This window comes from Hypanus sabinus, chromosome 3 (assembly GCF_030144855.1).
Source record: "Hypanus sabinus isolate sHypSab1 chromosome 3, sHypSab1.hap1, whole genome shotgun sequence".
NCBI lineage: Eukaryota > Metazoa > Chordata > Chondrichthyes > Myliobatiformes > Dasyatidae > Hypanus > Hypanus sabinus.
In genome coordinates this window covers 7,971,376-7,988,728 of record NC_082708.1, presented here as the reverse complement: position 1 = coordinate 7,988,728, position 17,353 = coordinate 7,971,376, and the positions used below count along the sequence as shown (strand labels likewise).

The window sequence follows — 17,353 nt, the reverse complement described above, 5'->3', positions numbered from 1 at the left end:
GGGCCATCCATCTTCTGGCAGCTCCCACTGGGCAGAAGGGATAGAAACCTAAAGCCCCACACTGCTCGGATCAGACACAGCTATTTCCCTTCAACCTTTTGCTTTCTGAACCAACTGGCACAACCCTAATCTCTACAGTTTAGCAACATGATGACCACTTTGCACTAAAATGGGCACTTTTTTCTCTTTTGCTCTAATTGCGTTCTTTCTTGAAAAACATTGTGCGTCATTTATAGAACGTATGCCATTGCAGCGCGGTACAGATTCTTCAGCCCACAATGTTGTGCCAACCTTTTAACCTATTCTGTGGTCAGTCTAACTCTTCCCACTTTGTAACCCTTCATTTTTCTATTGTTCATCTGTCCAAGAGACTCTTAAATGCCCCTAATGCCTATGCCTCCCCTGGAAGGGTGTTCTAATTACCCACCTCTCTGTATGTAGAACCTTACCTCTGCAATCTCCAATTCACTTAATATTATGGTGCCTTGTATTAGCCATTTCTGCCCTGGGAAAAAGTCTCTGGCCGTCCAATCAGTCTATACCTTTTGTCATCTTGCACACTTTTATCAGATCAAATCTCATCTTGCTTTGCCCTAGCTCGCTCAACTGAGCTCAATTGAGAACCAAGGAACTGATTATTGACTTCAGGAAAGGGAAAGCAGAGGTCTATGAGCCAGTCCTCATCGGAGGAGCAGAGGTGGAGAGGGTCAGCAACTTTAAATTCTGAGGTGTTATTATTTCGGAGGACCTGTCTCAAAACCCAGCAATTACGAAGAAAGCAGGAAAGTGCCTCTACTTCCTTCAGAGTTTGTGGAGATTCTGTATGATATCTAAAACTTTGACAAACCTCTGTAGTTGTGTAGTGGAGGGTGTATTGACTGGCTGCATCACAGCCTGGTATGCAAACCCCAATAGCCTTGAATGGAAAATTCTCTAATTTTCATGTATATGGCCCACTCGACCACGGGTAAAGCCGTCCCAACCACTGAGCACATCTACATGAAACACTGTCATAGGAAAGCAGCATCCATCATCAGGGACTTCCACCACTCGGGATGTGCTCTCCTCTCACTGCTGCCATCAGGAGCCTCAGGACTCGCAGCACAAGTTCAGGAACAGTTATTACCCGTCAACCATCAGGCTCTTGAACAAATGGGGATAACTTCTCTCAACTTCACTTGCCCATCATTAAAATGTTCCCACAACCAATGGGCATGTTTTCAAGGACTCGTCTCATGTTCTCAATATTTATTGTTTATTGATTTTATTGTTTCTTTTGCATTTGCACAGTTTGTTGTCTTCTGCATTCTGATTGAAAGCCCTAGTTTAGTGCTTGATTCTATTATTGAATAGTAACTATAGACTTGTTGAATTAATCTGTGTTGTACATGGACTTTGATAATAAAATTTGCTTTGTTCTCATAAGGCAAAATGTTTGCTGTTATATTTTAATTATCTGATTCTATGTGCCTCGATGCTGCTGTAAGTAAGCTGTTCATTGACCCTCCATCAGGACTGATCCAAAACATCAACCGCCCCTCCGCCTCCAGATGCTGCTGGACCCACATGATTCATCATGTAGCCTGTTTGTTCACTCCAGAGTCTGCGGCCTCCAAACCGCGGGCAAGGTTGGGGATCGGACTACGTGCCTATGCGAGCTTTATTTGTTTTTCTCCATTACAGTTGGTGAAGACGCACAACCTCGCCCCCAGTCGGAACTACATCTTTGGCTATCACCCACACGGCATCTTCTGCTTTGGAGCCTTTTGCAACTTTGGAACAGAAGCAACTGGATTTTCCAAAAAGTTTCCTGGAATCCGACCTTCTCTCGCCACGCTGGCTGGAAACTTCAGGATGCCAATTCTGCGGGATTACCTAATGAGTGGTGGTGAGTGGCCGGCGGTGCAGACCTCCCTGACGTGACCGTGCTCCTCCGGAGCTAACCCTGGCCCTGACAACATGGAGCAGTTGAGGCTGGATTAGAACACAGGGATCTGGTAATATAGATCCGTAGTTCCTTGAAAGTGGCATCACAGGCAGATAAGGTCTTAAAGAGAGCTTTTGATGTACTGGCCTTCAAAAATCCAAGTATCAAGTATAGGAGTTGTGTTGTGTTGAAGTTGTATAAGACATTGGTGAAGCCTAATTGGAGTGTAGTGTTCTTGCACAGGTGCAAAAGAACTCTGAATTAAACACCAAGCATAAACCAGTCAATGAGGCGGTCCCAGTAAGATTAACTGTTTACTGTTCACTCTTCCACATTAACATATGGTGAAAACTGTTGATAAAACAATACAAAATATATACAGTATTTGTTTCCTTCTTGGCATCACATTTACATCATAAATACTTGCAAAAGTAAAACTACAACAACTATATTACATTAAAGTGCAACATACAGTCAGAATCCACCGATGCCATCGACTGGGTTTAAATACATCAACACAAACTATCTGCAACTCTTTAATTAACAAAGAATATAAACTTTATCAACCGTTATTACTTTTAACAGAATCAGCAATAACATTTTTAATTCAACATATCGATTATCTTATGAACTTGCGGCATTGCTTCTCTGATGCTTCTAGTGCCTAGAAAGAAAACTTCTCTCGCGCTGATCCTGCACACATATGCCCCCTCCTTCCCGTTTCTCCAAACTGGTATTTTCCCACAAGACACGGTGAAACCAGATGTGACGGCATCGCATGCCGCAAATATCACAGACAGCGAATTTACTTTAAACAACCTTAACTTTAACTAAAAATTGATAACAAACGAATTACTAAGGTGAAAATATAATAAACTAAACAAATGCCTTAAAGGCAACACAGGGAGTATTGTAAATGAGAAATCTTTCAGATGCCAGAAACCCAGAGCAACACACACACAAAATGCTGGAGGAGCTCGGCAGGGCAGGAAGCATCCACGGAAATGAATAAACAGTCGGGCCAAAATCCTTCATCAGGATAGGAAAGGAAAAGGGAAGATGTGAGAATAAAAGGGTAGGGGGAGGATAGCTGAAAGGTGATAGGTAGGCAGGAAAGTTAAGGGGCTGGAGAGGAAGGAATCTGATAGGAAAGTGGACCAGAGTAGAAAGGGAAGGAGGAGGGGACTCGGGGACAAGTGAGAAGTGGTAAGGAATCAGAGTGGAGAATAGAAGAAGGGGGAATATTGTGTGCATTTCTGGTCACCTACCTACAGGGAAGTTATCAGTAAGATTGAAAGACTACAGAGAATTTACAAGGAATGGTGCCAGGTCTGGAGGACCTAAGTTATAGGGAAAGGTTAGGGCTTTGTTCCCCAGAGTGTAGGTGAGCGAGGGGAGATTTGATGTATATTGAGGTGTATAGATAGAGTAAGTGCAAGCTGGCTTTTTCCACTGAGGTTGGGTGAGACCAGAACTAGAGATCATAGGTGAAAGGTGAAATATTGAAGGGGACCATGAGGAGAGTGGTGAGAGTGTGAAATGAGCTGCCAGTGGAAGTGGTGGGTGTGGGTTTGATTGGAACATTTAGGGAGGTTTGGATGCATGAGTGGGAGGAATATCTAGGGCTGTGGTCCAGGTATGTGTCAATGGGATGAGGCATAACAGCAGCCTGGCACTGACTAGATGGGCCAAAGGGCCTGTTTCTGTGCTGCAGTGCTCTCTCAGAGTGCGTCAGAAATCTAATCAAACCAGAGTGATCCCTCCCAGTCCCAGAGATGCTGTCTTGAATGTGATTGTACTTTGCTCTCTACACCACATTGAGTGTAATGTCCACGTTTGTCAGACAAGAAATAAGATCTATTTAAAAAAAACACTGAGGAGTGTCACATGGAATCCAAACATAGATTCCTTAGAAGTATCTTTTAACTGATAACAAAATTATTTGTTTATTTCTCTTATCAAAATGTGTCAACCCATGAGTATTGCATTCATGTACATTTCATGTGTAGAAATCAACCCAGTTATCCTGTGGGAGTTAAAATGATGTCTTCACTGATTTGGCAGCTGTGTGTGTGTGAAACTAAATGGTCGAAGAAGCTGAGGAAAATCTCCTGCAAAGTGCTGACATGGGTAGACAGGGTGGTGAAGAAGTCAACGGACACACTCGACTTCATCGGTCAGGGCACCGGGTGCAGGCATTGGGGCGTCATGAGAGAGTGGAATGGTCGTGTAGCACTATTAAAGCACTAGTGACCCAGGTTCAATTCCCACCACTGCCTGTAAGGAGTTTGTACATTCTCCCTGTGGATTTCCTCCAGGTGCTCCAGTTTCCCTTCAAATTCCAAAGATGTCAAATTTTGTCCAAGATTACGAGTGTAGTGGGCAGTGAGGGAGACCATCAGAGCTTGTAGAAGGACCTGCATCAATTGGAAGACTGAGCTGAAACTGGCAGATGGTATTTAATGCAGACAGATGAGGTGTTGTACTTCGCAGGGACACACCAATCTTCCACAGTGAACGGTAGGGCACTGAGGAGTGCGGTGGAGCAAAGGGATCTGGGAATACAAGTCCATAATCATTGAAAGTGGTGGCACAGGTAGATGGGGCCAAAAAGAAAGCTTTTGGCACATTGGTCTTCATAAATACTTGAATACAGGAGGTAGAACTTTATATAACCATATAACAATTACAGCACAGAAACAGGCCATCTCGGCCCTTCTAGTCCGTGCCAAACGCTTACTCTCACCTAGTCCCACTGGCCCGCACTCAGCCCATAACCCTCCATTCCTTTCCTGTCCGTATACCTCTCCAATTTTACTTTAAATGACAATACCGAACCTGCCTCTACCACTTCTACTGGAAGCTCATTCCACACAGCTACCACTCTGAGTAAAGAAGTTCCCCCTCGTGTTACCCCTAAACTTTTGCCCCTTAACTCTCAACTCATGTCCTCTTGTTTGAATCTCCCCTACTCTCAATGGAAAAAGCCTATCCACATCAACTCTATCTATCCCCCTCATAATTTTAAATATCTCTATCAAGTCCCCCCTCAACCTTCTACGCACCAAAGAATAAAGACCTAACTTGTTCAACCTTTCTCTGTAACTTAGGTGCTGAAACCCAAGTAACATTCTTGTAAATCTCCACTGTACTCTCTCTTTTGTTGACATCTTTCCTATAATTCGGTGACCAGAACTGTACACAATACTCCAAATTTGGCCTCACCAATGCCTTGTACAATTTTAACATTACATCCAAACTCCTATACTCAATGCTCTGATTTATAAAGGCCAGCATACCAAAAGTTTTCTTCACCACCCTATCCACATGAGATTCCACCTTCAGGGAACTATGCACCATTATTCCTAGATTGCTCTGTTCTACTACATTCTTCATTGCCCTACCATTTACCATGTATGTCCTATTTGGATTATTCCTACCAAAATGTAACACCTCACATTTATCAGCATTAAACTCCATCTGCCATCGCTCAGCCCACTCTTCTAACTGGCCTAAATCTCTCTGCAAGCTTTGAAAACTATCCACAACACCACCTACCTTAGTATCATCTGCATACTTATTAATCCAATTTACCACCCCATCATCCAGATTAATGTATATGACAAACAACAGTGGACCCAGTACATATCCCTGAGGCACACCACTAGTCACCGGCCTCCAACCTGACAAACAGTTATCCACCACTACTCTCTGGCATCTCCCATCCAGCTACTGTTGAATCCATTTTACTACTTCAATATTAATACCTAATGATTGAACCTTCCTAACTAACCTTCCATGCGGAACCTTGTCAAAGGCCTTACTGAAGTCTATATAGACAACATCCACTGCTTTACCCTCGTTAACTTTCCTTGTAACCTCTTCAAAAAATTCAATAAGATTTGTCAAATGTGACCTTCTACGCACAAATCCATGCTGACTGGTCCTCATCAGACCCTGTCTATCCAGATAATTATATATACCATCTCTTAGAGTACTTTCCATTAATTTACCCACCACTGACGGCAAACTGACAGGCCTATAATTGCTAGGTTTACTCTTAGAACCCTTTTTAAACAATGGAACCACATGAGCAATACACCAATCCTCTGGCACCATCCCCGTTTCTAATGACATTTGAAATATTTCAGTCAGAGCCCCTGCTATTTCTACACTAACTTCCCTCAAGGTCCTAGGGAACATCCTGTCAGGATCCGGAGATTTATCCACTTTTATATTCCTTAAAAGCACCAGTACTTCCTCCTCTTTAATCATCACAGTTTTCATAACTTCCCTACTTGTTTCCCTTACCTTACACAATTCAATATCCTTCTCCTTAGTGAATACAGAAGGAAAGAAATTGTTCAAAATCTCCCCCATCTCTTTCGGCTCCACACAAAGCTGTCCACTCTGATTCTCTAAGGGACCAATTTTATCCCTCACTATCCTTTTGCTATTAATATAACTGTAGAAACCCTTTGGATTTATTTTCACCTTACTTGCCAAAGCAACCTCGTATCTTTTAGCTTTTCTAATTTCTTTCTTAAGATTCTTCTTACATTCTTTATATTCCTCGAGCACCTCATTTACTCCAAGCTGCGTATATTTATTGTAGATATTTTTCCTAACCAAGTTTCCAATATCCCTTGAAAACCATGGCTCTCTCAAACTTTTAACCTTTTCTTTCAACCTAACGTGAACATAAAGATTCTGTACCCTCAAAATTTCACCTTTAAATGACCTCCATTTCTCTATTACGTCCTTCCCATAAAACAAATTGTCCCAATCCACAATTTCAGTATCTAGTACTGAAGGTACTACAAAGGTTGGTGGTGTTGTAGATAGTGTAGAGGATTGTCGAAGATTGCAGGGAGACATTGATAGGATGCAGAAGTGGGCTGAGAAGTGGCAGATGGAGTTCAGCCTGGAGAAGTGTGAGGTGGTACACTTTGGAAGGACAAACTCCAAGGCAGAGTATAAAGTAAATGGCAGGATACTTGGTAGTGTGGAGGAGCAGAGGGATTTGGGGGTACATGTCCACAGATCTCTGAAAGTTGCCTCAGGTAGTTAAGAAAGCTTATGGGGTATTAGCTTTCTTAAGTCGAGGGACAGAGTTTAAGAGACATGATGTAATGATACAACTCTATAAAACTCCAGTTAGGCCACACGTGGAGTACTGTGTCTAGTTCTGGTCGCCTCACTATAGGAAGGATGTGGAAGCATTGGAAAGGGTACAGAGGAGATTTACCAGGATGTTGCCTGGTTTAGAGAGCATGGATTATGATCAGAGATTAAGGGAGCTAGGGCTTTACTCTTTGGAGAGAAGGAGGATGAGAAGAGACATGATAGAGGTGTACAAGATATTAAGAGGAATAGATAGAGTGGACAGCCAGCGCCTCTTCCCCAGGGCACCACTGCTCAGTACAAGAGGACATGGCTTTAAGGTAAGGGGAGGGAAGTTCAAGGGGGATATTAGAGGAAGGTTTTTCACTCAAGAGTGGTTGGTGCATGGAATGCACTGCCTGAGTCAATGGTGGAGGCAGATACACTAGTGAAATTTAAGAGGCTACCAGACAGGTATATGGAGGAATTTATGTAGGGGGTTATATGGGAGGCAGGGTTTGAGGTTTGGCACAACATTGTGGGCCAAAGGGCCTGTAATGTGCTGTACTATTCTATGTTCTATGTATGTTCTTGTCCCTGGTAGGTCGTCCCCACAACAGTATCCAAAACGGTATACTTATTGTTGATGGGAACGGCCACAGGGGTGCTCTGCTCTTCCTGTCTATTCCCCTTCCCTCTCCTGACAGTCACCCAACTACCTGACTCCTAGGGGGTGACTATCTCCCTGAAACTCCTGTCTATTTCTGCCTCTGCCTCCCGAATGATCCGAAGTTCATCCAGCTCCAGCTCCAGTTCCCGAACACGGTTTGTCAGGAGCTGCAGCTGGATGCACCTTTTGCAGGTGTAGTCATCAGGGACAACAGTGCTCACCCTGACTTCCCACATACTGCATACGGAGCACTTAACTGCCCTGACTGCTGCCTCCATTACCTACTCCTAATCTAATTACATTAATTAAAGGAGTTTACCCGGCCTTACCTCACCTGGAGTGAAGCTCATTCTCAGCCTCTGCTCGCTATTTAAATTCTCCCACTGCCTCACAGACCGATTTTCACGCACTTGCGCAGTCGTGCCCCGTTCAAACCTTGCCTCTGTCTGATTGAGCCAAAGCCAACCCACTCTGCCTCAGTCCACTATGACAATGGCCGCCGTATATGGCGGTCTTTCTTTTAAACCTTTGGCGTGCTACGTCACGCGCCTGCGCAGTCTAGCCTCTTTGCCCCGATCAGTAAAAAAAAACAGCTTCTCTCCAAGCTTCTTCTACCTCTTCCCTCTCCGCCTCTTGCTGCGATTTATGTTGAAGTTGTATACGATGTTGGTGAGGCCTAATTTGGAGTATTGTACGACTGTACACCTTTCAACACTATATTCCATCTTCCACTTTGCCCACCCTCCCATTCTGTTTCTGCAGAGTCCCTGCTTCCTCAGTGCCACCTGCCCCTCCACCTATCCTTGTATCACCCACAAAATGTGGCCACAAAGCCCATCTGTGACCCCACTTTGAAGGAATTGTGACCAGAGGGTGGTGCTTTTGGAAAATCCTGAAGCAGGATAGAGGGGTGAGAGGGAATTCTGGGAAGCAGTGGGCTCACCTTGAACTGCTAGAGGTGTGAGGACTGGTGTCTGGGAACGTATTCTAACTTGGACTCTGACTCAGGTTTATTATTACTGGCATGTGTTGTGAAATTGGCTGTCTTGTGACAGCAGTACAGTACAATACATAAAATTACTGTAAGAATATATATAAAAAAATAACTCACTATTTTGCTCTGTGGTATTTATATTTGTGGCTCATGGACTGTTCAGAAACCTGGATGGCAGAGCAAGGGACTAATTGGGAATTAAATTCTACAGCACAGAAGCAGGCCCTTTGGCCCATTTAGTCCGTGCTGTACTGTTTTCCATCTAGTCTCGTCAACCCACAGCTGCAGCATAGCCTTCCGTACCCCTCCCATCCATGTGCAAACTTCACTTAAATGTTGAAACCAGTTGTGCACTCACCACTTCCACTGGCACCTCATTCCACGCTCTCACCACCTCGTGTGAAGAAACTCGCTCCCAGGTTCCCGTTAAGTAGTTGTCCCGTCAATAGCCTGTGACGGTGGGATGGTGCCGGGAGGACAGGCTGTCGCCTTCAGGTACTCGAGGTAAAGATGAATGGTCGGTAGAGTAACAGTTCTTCACTCCGCCACTCCGCAGGCATCTTTCCCGTGACCAGGGACGCTATCGACTATCTGCTGTCGAAGAGCGGCACTGGAAACGCAGTGATCATCGTCATCGGGGGAGCAGCAGAATCCCTGGAGTGTACTCCAGGCAGCCACGTTGTCACCCTCAAGAACCGCAAGGGGTTTGTGAAGATCGCTTTGCAGAACGGGTAAGGAACGAATATCTTACAGAAGACTGGTGGGGTGTGGGTAGTAGTATTCTGCCTGGCGATCAGTGAACAGCCGTGTTCCACAGGGATCTGTTCTGGGGCCCCTGCTCTTTGCGATTGTTATAAATGACTTGGATGAGGAAGTGGAAGGGTGGGTTAGTAAGCTGACAGATGACACAAAGACTGTTGGAGTTGTGGATGGTGTCGAAGTTTGTTGTGGGTTTTAACAACCTCCTTGTTGTGACTATTATATGTGCTTGCTGTCTTGTGCTGTGTATGACTGTTGGTATCATATTTTGCATCTCAGCCCCAGTGTAACACTATTTCTTTTGGCTGTATTCATGGCTGTGTGGTTGAATGACAATTAAACTGAACTTGAACTAAACATCGACAGGATGCAGAGCGTGGCTAATGGCAGATAGTGTTCAATCCAGAAAAAACTCACTTTAGAAGGCTGAATTTGAGGGCAGCATACAGGGTCAACAGCGGGGTTCTGGAGGAACAGAGGGATCAGAGTCCACATCTAAAGATCCCTGTTGCACTTGTTGATAAATTGGTTAAGGTTTATGGTGGGTTTGCCTTCATTACTCAGGGCATTGAGTTCAAGGGTCATGAGGTTAATGTAGTTCTATAAGACCACTCTTGAAGGATTGTGTTCCGTTCGGGTCACCTCATTGTACCTCCACGACCTGGATCAACACATTGATGTGGTGTGGATGCTTGCGAGCTCCATCAGGCGATACCAACTTGGCCACCCCTGTTGGAACAGCTGTGGACAGGGTGCCAGACGAAGATCGATCCCCGGCTCCCAAACGGACAGACTCGCGTCTGCCCCTCCCGGGCCACGCCATACAAAACAACAACACTTTGCCTCATCGCAGGAAGGATGTGGAAGCTTTGGTGCAGGTGCAGATGAGGTTCACCAGGATGCTGCCTGGATTAGAGATCATGTCTTATGAGGATAGGTTGAGTGAGGTAGGGATTTTCTCTTTGGACCACAGGAGGATGAGAGATAACTTGATAGAGGTGTCCAAGATGAGGGGCATTGGTGATTGCAGACAGCCAGGTACTTTCCCCAGGTGGAAATGGCTAATGTGAGAGGGTAAATTTAAGGTAATCAGTGGAAAGAAAGGTTGGGGGGGGGTTTCAGAGGGAGTTTTACGTGGAGTGATGGTGTTTGAAATGTACTACCAGGTTTGGTACGTTATATCTATGTTAAGGACATTTAAAAGACTTCCAGTTCAGCAAATGGATGAAAGAAAAATGGAGGATTGTGTGGAAAGCAACAAATAGATTAATTCTTGGGGTAGGTTACAAGATTGGAACGACCTCGAGGGCCAAATTACCTGTACTGTGCTCTAATGCTTAAAGTTCTATGTGCTCTCAGCAGTCCCCATCCATCATAACTTGGGGCCTGTCTCTGTTTGGCCATCAGACACACTGCTAAGAGAAAACCTTGAAATTATTGTGCTATGTTTTTTGGCCTCCTCTGCACCCTACATGCTAAACTTTAAGACATAGAAAGAGAATTGGGCCATTCAGCCCATCAAGTCTGCTCTGCTATCCATCATGGCTGATTATTTCCCCTCTCAACCCCATTCTCCTGCTTCCCTCCCCCATAACCTTTGATGCCCTGACTAATCAAGAATTTATCAATTTCCACTCTAAATATACCCAGTGACTTGGCCTCTTTCAGCTGTCTATGACAATAAATTCCATAGATTCACCACCCTCTGGCTGAAGAATTCCTCCTCTAAAGGGACATCCTTTGATCCAGAGACTGTGCCCTCTGATCCCAGACTCTCCCACTGTAGGAAGCTCCATATCCACTCTGTGCTTTCAATAGCGTATTTTTGTTTTCTTGAACTGCCCCTGTCATCGTCAGCCCATCGACCTCCTCCAATCCCTGGCACTTGACCATCTCCCAATTCCCTCTGCTGCTCACAGTCAGCCAAGACAGTGGACGGCTCCAAGTTTTGAACTCTTGCATGCCGCCCCCCCCCCCATCTCTCCATTTTCCTTTAAAATGCTCCTTGAAGCATTGCTTTGACAAGATTTTAGTCAGTTGTCCTAATATTTTCCAATGCGACTGCATATGAGAAGGGGGTATGGCACCCAGGACATGCTCTAGTCTCATGGCTACCATCAAGGAGCCTGAAGACACTCACACTCAAATGTTTTACGAACAGCTTCTTTCCATCTGCCATCAGATTTCTGAATGGTCAATCAACCCACGGAGACTTCCTCAATATTTTCTTTCTGCTCGCTCTTGTTTTGCACAGTACTGTAGTTGTCCAGGTGGAGCGGAGAGCGAGTTTGTAAATCTGGCGTGAGCAAAGAACGTTGGGAATGGTGAGGGATGAGTGGTGCAGGAGGGGTGTAGGACAGATGGCAGAGAAGGAGTGTCATGGGTGGAGTGGGTGCAGACGTTACCAGCCCTGAGACACCAGGCAAGGTTACTTGAGTCCAAACAATGTATTGATCATTGCAGAACGTCTCTCTGATGCCTCCAGCTCCCTCTCCCTCATCCTCTCTCTGCCCTCTTCCCACTCTCAGTGCACAATAGACTCGTATCAGAATCAGGTTTATCATCACTCACTGGCCTCATGACTTTCTTTGCAGCAGCAGTACAGTGCAATTGATTAAATTATTACAGTACTGAAAGTGTCCTGGGCTCCTTAACTGTATGTGCTTTATTATTCTTATTGTAATTTATGCTTCCTTAAGGTTATAATTAGGGGTGAAAGAGGGGATGAGCTCCCACTACCTATTAAATACTCCCAATGGTCTCAAATAGCCTCTGATAACCAAGTCCAGCTCCTGGCCTTCACGCATGGTTTGGTTACCAAGCCCAGCGGAACTGTTTCTACTGACAGGAGAAGGGGCAAAGGTGACTAGTCGCTTTGGGCAGATGGGGCTCATCAGCCATGGTGGCAGCTCACCTTGGGGAGGGAAAACTGATCTCAAACCTCTACTATCTTGCAACTGTATCCACTCGTGGGGAAGGCTTCAGGAATAAACCCCCAGGGGAAAATCCGGAGCTGGAGTCCCTAAGGCAGTCCTAAATTGAGTTCAACGCTGACTTGGCAACTCTGCCAGTCTCTGCCATTCCTTTGGATTCATCCGCTGCGCGGAGAGGGGCAGCCTGCTCTCCATATCGTACTGCCCAGGCTTGCATATCACGCAGGCAGCTAGGATGTAACTTCCATGGTCAATGCTGACCGGCTGTAATTTATAGGTTTTTAAAATTACGTACTGGAATGTAGTGCTGCCACAAAACAACAAATTTCATGACATATCTTAGTCGTACTAAACCTAATTCCGATCCTGACGATACAGAAAGCCTCTTGTGGCTTTTCAGAAATGAAATCATTTTAATGCCAGTATGTGAAACATCCCAGAACCGACTGTGGTTCCGTGCCAAGCACAACACCAGAACAGACGACGCAATAGCAACCAACAATTTACAAGACAATCATGCAAACAGTCACGAGCAATCTACAAATAACAGAACATGTACAAGCGTCAATAATCAAACTTAAATAAATGTAAACACATGAACAGACTCGAACTGTCCACAGAATGAGGAGGGCAGGAAAGACCATTCAGAGGTGCTGTACAGGGACAGTCGGGGTATTACACATGGGGGAGTTTCGTTAAGAAGCTGGACAGCTACAGAAAAGAAGCTTCAGAAATGACGAGAAGTCTGGTGTTGATGGACTTGTAGCATCTCCCTGATGGTAATTTGTTGTGTTAAATGTTCTATGTGGATCCAAGCAGAATGAAATTCAGTCCTACTGACATTTCTACATTTACCTCCTTCGACAGAGCTGACCTAGTGCCTGTTTATGCTTTTGGTGAGAACGAGGTTTACCAACAGGTCCTCTTTAAGGAAGGCAGCTGGCTGCGGGCAATTCAGCGAAAGTTCCAGAAGCTGATTGGATTTGCCCCCTGTATTATCCAAGGTCGGGGATTTTTCTCAAGCCGTTCCTGGGGTCTGGTTCCTTACGCAAAACCCATCAACACAGTTGGTAAGTTCTGTCCCCAGAGGGGTTTCCTGTAATATTGAAATACTACAACTGAAACACAATAATGGAATGCAGAATAAAGTGTAATGGCTATAGGGAAAGTAAAGTGCAGGTAGTTAAGGTGAAAGGCCATCACGAGAGTGATTGTGAGGTCAGGAGTCCAATTTATCCTACCAGGGAATTATTCAATAGTCTTGTAACAGTGAGATAGAAGCTGTCTTTGAGCCTGGTGGTATGTACTTACAGACCTTTTTATCTTTTTTTCTTTCTTAAGTTTGTTTTATTTAACCAGTTCAGTGTTCTTGATTTTTATTTTAAATACACTAAGTTCTTGTTGTCCACTGGGAATAGTGACCCTGACTTTCCACAGATCACAAAATTCTAGGGTATGACTCGGGCTTTGTGTCCGATGCACACCGTGGGTAAACCATCATATTGTACTAAATAATGAGCAATTTCTTTAGCCAGAGAGTGGTGAAACTGTGGAATTCATTGCCACAGCCAGCTGCAGAGGCCAAGTCATTGAGTGAATTTAAGGCAGAGGTTGATGGATTCTTAATTAGTCATGGCTTGAAGGGATACGGGGAGAAGGCAGAAGATTGGGGCTGAGAGGTTAAATAGCTCAGCCATGAAGAAATGGCAGAGCAGAATTGATGGGCCAAATGGTCTAATTCTGCTCCCGTGTCTTGTGGTATAAAAGCATTAATGGGTATTAAATAAATCTTATTTAAAAGCTATAAAGAAATGTTACGGGGAACGACAACGTGTTGGGATCTGAGCAGTGATCAATTCTGAAATCCCAAGATACCAGAGAGACATAGCTGGTAGATATGAAGTCTCTTCATTTGACAGGATGAGGCAGCCCAAGCATGTCGAGACCCTTTCGGAGGAAGAGGCCTGCTCAATCTGATATTACTTGACATTTTGTATGCCAAAGATCAAAGGGCAGTACTATATTTACAATGTACGTTTACAGTGCTTCCTCTGAATTGCGTACAACTTCACCACCTCCTCCTTCACACCCACGCTACAAAACCTAAATGAATTTTAAATCAGCATTGTCTTGTATTTCTGTCAACTGTGGTTCATGGCCCCTCGGAACCCATTATCCAGAGCTGCATTTTAAATTCAATCCACAGTCCATATTCAGATCTGGAGATTGGTGGTTGAAGTTTTGCTATACACTGCAAGTCTAGAATATGCTGTATTGGAAGAGTAGAGCACAATAGGGAGCCACTTGATACTTTACAGGGAAATTGATTCCTCACTATGTGTATTTGTTTTACACTGCAGTGCGTAACATCCAATTTACACCACAGGGGTTAGCAAGTGAATGAGTATTTGTTTAACAATATAAATAGAACATGGAACAGTACAGCACAGTAACAGGCCATTCAGCCCACCATGTTGAGCCAAATCAGCTAAAAAGCAAATTTTAAATACCCAACCACTTATCCCTCCTACCTACAATACCCACCTTCCTCCACCTTCCTTGCATCTACATGCCGATCCAAACTGCTTGTAAAAGCCTCTATTGTATTTGACTGTACCACCATACCAGGCAGTGCATTCCAAGTATCCATGACTTCCTGAGTTTAAAAGAAAAACAACTTGCCTCTCATTTTCCCCCTTGAACCTACCCCCTCTCACCTTCAATGCATGCCTTCTGGTACTAGACATTTCAACCCTGGGAAACAGCCTCTCATAATCTTGTAAACCTCCTATCAGGTCTCTATTTGGCCTCTGGAGCTCCAGAGAAAATAACATGAGTTTATCCAGCCTCTCGTGACAGCACATGCCCCCTAAACCAGGCAGCGTCTTCTGCAGCCTTTCTCTAAAGCCTCAACAAGCTTCGTACAGTGGGGCAACCAAAACTCTATGTAATTCAGAGTTTTATAAAGTTACAATATCCACTGGTTTGCTCTCTACTTCTCTGAATTAAACTGTTCCCAAACAAATGCATATATTGAAGGATCAGTCATCGTGTATTTATTTATTTCATCTTTAGTTTCTGCAAGTTGAGGCCCTGACTTTTCCTTGTTTGATTCAGCACTTTTGTTAACCATTGATGAAGGTGTTTCTTCTCCTTGCTCCATCACATTGCAAATACTTTTCTCAGGAATGCTCTCAGCACTTAAACAGGATGTTGAGGACAGTGTTTAGAAAGGGAAGCTGTGCAGTCACAATGACGCAGGCACCTGCTAAAGCCAGGGTTGACTCGGCCACAGTGGCTCTGAGCTGAGCAATGTCACCTTTGACGGTGGAGCCACCAAGGAGTGGTGCTGGAGGCTAAAGAAATTCAGCATGACCCATTTGACAATACACCACAGAAAGCAATCTCAAACACATGTGTCTGCAAATGCTGGAAATCCACAGCAACTCTCTCAAAGTGCTGGAGGAACTCTGCAGCGTCATCAAAGATGTGTAACAGTCCAGATGCACCAGGGTTTGGTACAACAACTGGACCACAAGGAACTGCAGAGAGTTGTGGACACGGCTCAGCACTGCAGAGAGTTGTGGACACGGCTCAGCACAGCACAGCGCAGGAACCAGCCTCCCCTCTCGTCGCCATCGTTGCCTCTTGCTGCTTCAGTAAAGCAGCCAACATAATCAAAGACCTCACCTAACCACGCACCCCAGAATTCTTTCTTCTCCCCTCTTTTATTCCCCCCCTCCCCATCAAGCAGAAGATAAAAGCCTGAAAGCACATACCACCAGGCTCAAGGATGGCTTCTGTCGTGCTATTATAATACTATTGAATGGACCTCTCGAATGATAAGATGATCTTTAACCTCGCAGTCATGACCCTTGCACCTTATTGTCTGCCTGAACTGCACCTTCTCTGTAACTGTGCCACTTTAATCTGCATTCTAGTATCGCTTTTGCTTGTACTATTTCAATGCATTGATGTGACAAATGGCATGCAAAACAAAGTTTTCTCGCTGTACCTCGGCACAGTAGCATGGTGGTTAGCCCAACACCTTACAGTACCAGTGACACAGGTTCAGTTCCTGCTGTTGCCTGTAAGGAACTGCAAGTTTTCCTTGTGACTGTTTGGGTTTCCCTGGGGTGTTCTGGTTTGTTCCCAGTGTCAAAAGGGATACAGGCCAGCAGGTTAATTGGTCATAGGCAAAGGTTAAATCGGTGGGTTGCTTGGGTGGTGTGGCTTGAAAGTCTGGAAAAGCCTGTTCTGCGCTGTATCTCAGTGAGCAAATAAATTAATGTGACTGATTTTAATGCCATTTCTTTAACCACTACGTCATGTGTTTTTTTTGCAGTCGGAGAGCCAATTTCAGTGCCAAAGATCGAGAACCCTAGTCCTGAGGAGATTGATCACTACCACGAGGTTTACCAGCATTCCCTCGTCAAGTTGTTCAACAAATACAAGATTAAGTTTGGCCTCAGCGAATCGGACTACCTGGAAGTGATTTGAAGAAATGCCTTTTTTTAATAGCCCACATTCATCAGCAATTTGACAGGAACACCCCCCCGCCCCCAACCCCAAACCCTGAACAGAGAATTTTTGTAGCACACTCTTCACCACAGTACTACTGACTACCAACAGCCACCGACCAGTATTTTGTCTAATTGTAAAGGAAAATTACTTCTGTGAAGGAATGCTTTTAATTTTTCAAATCAAAGATGTTAATCTTAATGAAAACATTGCACTCTGGCCACCTAATTGGGTATAGGGGTGCAGCCCGTTATGGTCTTCTGCTGTTGAATCCACCCACTTCAAGGTTCGGTGTGTTGTGTATTCAGAGATGCTCCTCTGCACACCACTGTTGTAACACGTGGTTGTTTGAGTTACTGTCACCTTCCTGTCAGCTTGAAACTGTCTGGCCATTCTCCTCTGACTTCAAGGTGTTTTTGCTCACAGAACTGGATTTTTTTTTTTTG

The 17,353-nt window shown here is 44.6% G+C and overlaps 1 protein-coding gene across 1 annotated transcript in view; it reads left to right on the top strand.

Annotated features, from left to right (window-relative positions):
* dgat2 (diacylglycerol O-acyltransferase 2) overlaps positions 1 to 17,028 on the top strand; it is a 53,323-nt gene extending 36,295 nt beyond the window's left edge. Inside the window, exons 5-8 of the mRNA XM_059963667.1 lie at positions 1,684 to 1,888; positions 9,251 to 9,425; positions 13,254 to 13,456; positions 16,732 to 17,028. Of these exons, the coding sequence (XP_059819650.1) occupies positions 1,684 to 1,888; positions 9,251 to 9,425; positions 13,254 to 13,456; positions 16,732 to 16,886 (738 nt within the window). The 3' untranslated portion in view covers positions 16,887 to 17,028. The remainder of the gene's footprint in view (positions 1 to 1,683; positions 1,889 to 9,250; positions 9,426 to 13,253; positions 13,457 to 16,731) is intronic.
* Positions 17,029 to 17,353: the final 325 nt, after the last annotated feature.